Source organism: Diadema setosum, chromosome 16 (assembly GCF_964275005.1).
Source record: "Diadema setosum chromosome 16, eeDiaSeto1, whole genome shotgun sequence".
NCBI classification, from domain to species: domain Eukaryota; kingdom Metazoa; phylum Echinodermata; class Echinoidea; order Diadematoida; family Diadematidae; genus Diadema; species Diadema setosum.
In genome coordinates, this window is record NC_092700.1 from 24,511,025 (window position 1) to 24,518,366 (window position 7,342).

General features: G+C 39.3%; 1 protein-coding gene across 1 annotated transcript; it reads right to left on the reverse strand.

Moving 5' to 3' along the window:
• Nucleotides 1–2,470: 2,470 nt before the first annotated feature.
• On the reverse strand, nucleotides 2,471–3,220 carry LOC140239733 (uncharacterized). The gene has a single exon (XM_072319555.1). It carries the CDS (start codon nucleotides 3,218–3,220, stop codon nucleotides 2,471–2,473), a length of 750 nt encoding a protein of 249 aa, XP_072175656.1.
• Between the last annotated feature and the right edge of the window lie 4,122 nt (nucleotides 3,221–7,342).

Here is a 7,342-nt window from a genome sequence, read left to right on the forward strand (position 1 = left end):
CGCAACCAAAAATACACCTGAACGAACAAGTGTATACCCTTGTAAACAAGCACACACACACACACACACACACCCATACACACAAAGACAGATATATTCAAAACATGCATACGCCTGAAGTCGATAATATATGTACTGTGGCTCCAGTATTTTAATTGCAAAGGTCGGACCCATGTCGCAAAAAGAAAAAGATCCAGTCAACTTATTTTTTTTTCTTTGAAGTAAGAACAATCATTGATAAATTGATCCTCCTTTTCTTTTTGGAGGGGGAGGGGGTGAATTCGTATGAAGGGGTACTATGGTGGGATATATTTGTTTGGTACAGAAGCAATGCCATGGGTTGATTTTCCAACAACTTTCAAATTTTGATGCAACCCAAAATTTGCTTTACAAAAAACTCTTCATGTATAAAGATGGGAAAGACAATCTTGTCGCAATTTATAAATAACAAAGTATACAAAGGAAGTATGAACCAACATTGGGTTTTCATTTATAAACTGTAAAATCAGATCCGAGATCTTTAATAACCCCTTCTTTGTAAAATCAGTGATGAAAACTTATTCATTCCAATTTATACCGTTTCAGAACAAATAGCATATGAATTTGTAGTGCAGTCAAAAAAAAAAATCATCGTTGCAAAAGTTTTCAAGTAGTCCTGTGTAGAAACAATTTTTTTAAGATACTCTGTAGTCATAAACTAGTGGAAAGTCAAACTTTGTAAAGTTTTTTTTTTCTTAGAAGCTACTTGTACTTCAGTAAGAAGTAACCCTAAATCCTCGTTACTACCTTACTTTAATAACGTCAGCACTTATCAATCGTGTTAATGGTTCTCTATAGACTTTTAGATAAAATCGAAAGAATGTTTATTCCATGTGAAATAGAAATAGGAAACTGAACACGCTGGATATGTCATGAAAGAGACCGCCAATCCTGAGATATAAGCTTTCTGGGATTGTTTGTCACATATATTTCACACCAATTTTGTTTTCTATATTCTATTGGATTTTTCGTTTTGCTTTCAGTCTTGTGTTTAAAGTGCAATTGTAATATACTGTAACCACCTTTCTGTAAGACAATACAAGAAACTTTCGTAAATGAAGTGTAACTGTATAGTCTAATATTCAGTCCCCCACGAACGGTAGCTCATGAAATATTATGCTGTATAAACAGATGCATACCAAACCAGTTTAACTCAAACTAAAAAGCTCGCCGAAATAAAAAATATCAAACGTGCTATGTATTCATTTTCAGGATAAACTTTGTTCTACGTTTCTGATGAAACCGCTCATTTATGGATGAACAAATATAAAGGCATAAAACACAAACCTGCAGTCTTCTACATTAAATGCATAATAGCACACGGACAATATCAAGTGCACGTGGAATTTTGTGTAAAATTCCACGTGCACTTGGTATTGTCCACAATCATGTTCACCAGCCCTCCCCACTGTTCAGATGTAAGGTGTTCATGTGGTCTGCTGATCGGGTCGCTGTTCCTTGTCATAGACCATTCTGTCCTGCCAGGGAACCTTTCCCAATGAGACGTAGTAGTCAGCTAAGTAGTCTCTTTGGTTTCTGGCACCTTTGTTTCCATAGTTGCCCTTCAGTTTCTGCAGGGATGTGAACGTTTCCTCCCGCCTCCATGACCCTGGTGTTACTTCACATGTGTCTTGATTTTCAAAATCAGCGCTCCCCAGAATCTTCTCTGGTTTCTTGCTTGCCAACCAGTTGTGGAGAGTGCACGCAGCCAGCACAATCTGTACAACTGTCTCTGGTTTCTGTTCCATTGGTCGGTGAAAACATCTGAATCTGAAAATTCAAATTCCAGAAAAATGTGTTCAAGTTTTCAACCCATGATAAAGCCATGTGGCAACGTATGAATTTCCAGACCCAACTGCTAATGGTTAAATTCAGGTCACTTGAAATATTGCCTCAGTGTCGTGTCAAATAGCTCTGCGAATGAGTTGATAATGTTAAACAGAAGCTAGTGTGATCCTCGGAGATTTGAGCGAGTTGTGAGCTAGGGTATGGTATGTTTATGTGAAGCACTATGGGAGATTCATCAGCATATATAGGCCTTTTCGCTATCTTGATTTATCACGAACATCATGAAAGCACTGCTTTTCTTTATAAAGAAACCGAATTACTGCAAGACACTCTTTATCACATTCAACCCTTCGTGTGCTTTGCCGACTGGCACCGCAAATCCAACATACAAATTCTAGACACTATTCAATGTTCCTGTCACAGAAAGGGTTGAAATAAGAAATACAGAAAATCAGTATTTTTTGCAATAGTTTGATATTACAAAACACATTCCTTTCTATTATATGTGTTGACGAGTAAACTAAATGCAAGACATATTTTACGGCATACAAAATGATGAAAGATCATGTGTGTTCTCCTGGTTTAAAGAAAAAAAAAATAATACCTGTTTGCTAAAATGCCAAAGGCATTCTCTGCGATGCGTCTAGCTCTGGAAAGCCTGTAGTTGAAAATCCTTTCCTTGTGTGTCATCTCTCAAGGCGTATGGTTTCATCAACCATGATTTCAACGGGAAGGCATCATCGCCAACGAAGGTGTACGGAAGGGGTGTATCATCCTTTGGCAGGGGCTCTGGCTTAGGTATTTCCGCCTTGCCTTGGTCCAGGGCCCTTCGCAGGCTGGTCTCCATGAAGAGGCCAGCATCAGAACAGCTGCCGTTGGCTCCCACATCAATGTACCTGAATCTGTACCTGGCATCAACAAGGGCAAATAGCACCACAGAGAAATATCCCTTATAGTTATAGTACATACTACCAGTGTTTCCAGGAGCCTTGATCCTCACATGCTTGCCATCCAGAGCCCCTAAACAGTTCTCGAAGTTCCACTTGTCAGAGAATTCTGAAGCCACTTCTTTCCATTCTTCTGGAGTGGTTGGGCAAGAGAGGAGTTCATCGTGGTATTCGTCATAGATTGCTTGGCAAACGTCACTAATCATGGGACCAATAGTGGATGTGCCGACGCGGAAGCAAGCGGCCAGGGACACGTACGTGTCTCCACTTGCCAGGAACCTCAAAGTCAGGGCAACCTTGAGTCCAACAGGTAGTGCTTTTCTCATATTGGTGTCTTGCTTCATTAGTCGGGGAGTGAGCCTGGCCACCAATTCCCTGAAGAGGTCAGGATCCATTCTCAGGAGTTTCTTGTATGTGGTCAAATCTCCTTCTTCCAATGCCTCCATGAGCTGTCCATAAAAACCATGCTCAAGTCTCTCTTGCTCCAGCAACCAGCTACGGACCCACACAGTCTTCACATACTGTTTCCTGTTTTTTTGTGTTTTTTTTTTTTTTTCAGCGCTTCTTCTTCTTCCTGCTTACGCTTCAAACACAGTCCCACAGCAACAAGCAGCAGAGCTTCCTCTTCAAAATCAAACGTTTCCTTTTCATCCATGGTCAGGACAGGATCCGTGGCTTGCAGGTACGACATCACTGACTTGTGGACAACAAATAACGCTTGCATTGCATTTATACTCCGTGTGAGTGTTGGTGCCATCACGAGTCACAAAAAAAAAAAAAAAAAATCGCGCGACATATATGTACGAACATCGCATTAATGTCGTGCGATATTTATTGTGCGCGAAATATGCGGAAAATATTCGCATATGTCTCAAAATGTCCGCAAAACTTTCGCCCGTAATTCTTGGAACATTCGCGTTGTTCGCATTTAGGTCGCATATCCCTCGTAAATGAGTAGGTGGTCGTAGTTCGGCAATGGTACTCACGACATTCGCACATATGTCGTGAGAACTACGCACAAACTGCGCGAGAATGGTTTACGAATCCATCGTCGGAAAACATTCGGAGAAAAACTTTTCCGAATGTTGGATTTTGTCATTCGCGTCCTTCGCAAGTCGTTCGCGTGCTCCGTGAAATCCCACCCTAAAGTACAGCATGTTACGTGCACGAAGAACACACGAAGGAAATGCGAACAACGCAATTTTTTTTCAATAATCATGGGAGAATTTAATGCACCCATGGAGTGGTGGGAGCTGTCTTGATTTTTTTTTTCTTCCCTGTATTTTTCCTTTCTTTTTCTCTCATTTCTCTATTGTGTGCGGGCCTAGAGTTTTTTTTTTTTTTTCTTAGGACCTACCTCCACTAGTAAATCATTTTATTTTCTATTGCAGTTTCTCCAACACATACTCTCTATAGTTTCAGATGTAGTTTTGGCATACTTCAGATTCTGCAATTTTTTGTACATCAAAAATTTGTTTCTGTTTGGTGGTCTTTACTTTCTTTTTTACCATATAGTTGTTAATAATTGTTCAGATGTGTGCTACAATTTTGATTTGTAGAAAACGTAGGTCATCCAAACATGCGCTAAACGTTCGTGAGAATGTCTCAAAGGGTACGCAAACAGTTTGCGGTTACGTCGTAAAATGATCGGAAAATCTCAGATTTCGCGAAACATACGCGATACATTTTTCCAAGTTTCGCGGCCTGTTTGGGGTTTCACGAACATTTTGCGAACATCGTGTGTGTCTTGCGAAGGTCTTGCGCATATGATAAAGCTTTAAAGATACTTTCGAGAACAAATCACGAGCAAATCACGACCAAGTGTGCGGGAAAGGTTCGCAAAGAATTTTTTGAATTTTTTGAAATCCTCGTCGAAGTAAAAACGATATTAGAGAACAATTGACGACGCTTCCGAACCCTCACGTTCGTTTGGCGATCTTTTGCAGACTAAAGTACGAATGCTGCGCTGATTTTGCTATTCGCGTCCTTCGCAAACCGTTCGCGTGCTCCGTGAAATCACACCTTAAGACGTGGTGGCTGCTCGTATGTGTCACTAAATTTGAGATTTTAGTACTTTAACATTAATTTTGACACAGTCGCTCACGTAAGGCAAAAGCGTGTTTTTCAGTGAGCCCTTGAGTTTGAAGCGGTGAAAAAAAAAAGCAAAATAACTAAAGACAACATTTCATACATAGCATTTAAATGACAATAAAACAATTACGATAATCACATACTGTCAAATCACCGATACATTCATTGATAAGTATCAAACTATGATTCAATTGATATTATCAAATTCATTGCTTAAGGCGCCTTGGCAGATTACATTGTGCAGGAAAACCGCGGCGCCGCGCCGTTCAGCGGTCCTTTGAGCGGCGCTTTGAAAAGCCCGTCAATGCGCCGGGGTACTCAAGCGTATTCCCGCAGTGGCCCGCTCTCCGGCTTTTCCTTTCAAAACGCCGCTAGGGTTTTGCAAACCCTTTTTTGAATAACAAACTCCTTGTTGTGACGAACAACTTTTTTAGAACAACGCCCTCTCGTGGCAGCGTCTAATAGTGACTTCAGTATGCTGGAGCACAGAACTCTACACACAGTGTTAGTGGTGAAGTTTAGAGTTTTGAACCCTGGAGGTAGCACAAAACAGAAAATGATAAAACGCTGTCACCTCATAGGTTCGTCTCACCTGTGCAACTTGCTTACTGAATGCAGGTTCAAATGGCCCATATCAGGAAGATGAAACTTAAAGCATGTGATTTATCAAAATGCTTTAAATATTTGTACAGTGTATCTTATCTTCTAAATAATAACGATGTATATTTTCGATCTTTATTGCCTCAAACATGGAATATATTTCAAGCAGGGCTTTTTATAATGGTTTGACAGTAGACATTTTAATCTATTTGTCGTAACATGTGTGTATGTGTGTGTGCGCGCACGCGCGCACGCGTGTGTTTGTGTGTTGGTTTGTTACTTTATTTTTTTTTTATTCCTTTTGCTGTTATCAGTGATTTATGTATTACAAGCCCATGCAACCAGTAGTGACAGTAATGACGCATAGAAGTCAGGGAGTTTGGGCCTGCACTGGCAAAGAGTGTTTTTTTTTTTTTTTTTTTTTTTTTTTTTTTTTTTTTTTTTGCTATTAGGCACATTGACAATAACACGTCAAGTAATGAAACTAAACTGAAGTTTCCAAACTACACGAATGTCTATTTTCAATGTTTGTTAAATCTGTTTAAAATGTATTAAATACAGATTTCGATTTGTGTCAAAGTAATTATAATTTTGTTACTGGACCCCATCGATATAAGCCCTGCTTTACACGTGTCCATGACCTTTCATTGCTATACTTTTTTTCGATATAATTGCGTGCATATTTTTGTTTGCATGTCTATACGGACGTTTCTTTTTTAATGAACGGATGCATACAATTGAATTGAACGTGCATTGCAAATGCATGCAGGCCTGTGGATAGGTTTATAGTGACCTCGTCTACAGCCACTATGTCTATTTTCCAATTGGTCTACTGGCAAATCGTCTATTACCGATTCGTCTAATACCCATTTGGTCTACAACTTGTTTTGTCCAGTACCCATATTGTCTAATAGTCACTTTGCCCACTACCCGTACTTTCTAATACCCAACTCGTCTAAGGAGCATTTTGTCTACTAAACAATTGATCTAATAGCCAAATCGTCTACACTCACAATGTCTATTTGCCATGTCGTCTAATATCTATTTTGTCTACTACTAGTTAGTCTACTCCCACCTCGTCTACAAGTCATTTCATCTACATTCACTTTGTCTAGTTATCATATCGTCCAGCCCTTAGTTTGTCTATACCCAATATGGTCTATACCCATCTGGTCTACTCCCAACTGGTCTACTCCCAACTCGTCTACTCCCAATTGGTCTACTCCCAACTCGTCTACTCCCAATTGATCTATACCCAATTGGTGTACTTTTTGTACAATTTATTTCCATGTCATAATGTGTGTTCGTTTATTTTTGCAATACATGCATACATATATAATATCCGTTGTTGACTGGTAAGTTCCAGAAGAAAAATCATGATACATGTATTAATGTTGCTTATGTAATTACCTTCAAAAGCCCAAGCTGTTTTCAGTGCAACCCCGCCTTCGAGATACATTGCGCCATTTCCATAATCACATTATTTTGGGTCAATTTAAAAATAGGTAGCCTAGGTAAAACAAACCGTTATGTTAGTACTATTCTCGATGTTACATTAGGACGCAATTCCACAAAATGTTACCAACAGGATAAACATAATGTAGAGCCATTATCACACCCTTGTGTTTGAAGAAAATGATTTTGAAACATGACGATGACCTCAATATGCATCTCTCACGACTAAGGATGGTTACTCCAAAGCTTTGTAAACAAATATTGAATCCAGATTCCACACGGAATGGCGCTAGTCACATTTTACTGTTTCCTTGAATATCAAGTTTTAATGCATTTAAATCATGTGTTTACAAATGTTATTGTGAACTTAATTTTGATCAATTTTCAAAGATATGCTGAACAGATTTGAATACTGGGTGGCG

What these genes read in the sequence shown, in the direction of transcription:
- LOC140239733 (XM_072319555.1), bottom strand. Translation starts at nt 3,220, where the DNA reads ATGGAGGCATTGGAAGAAGGAGATTTGACCACATACAAGAAACTCCTG.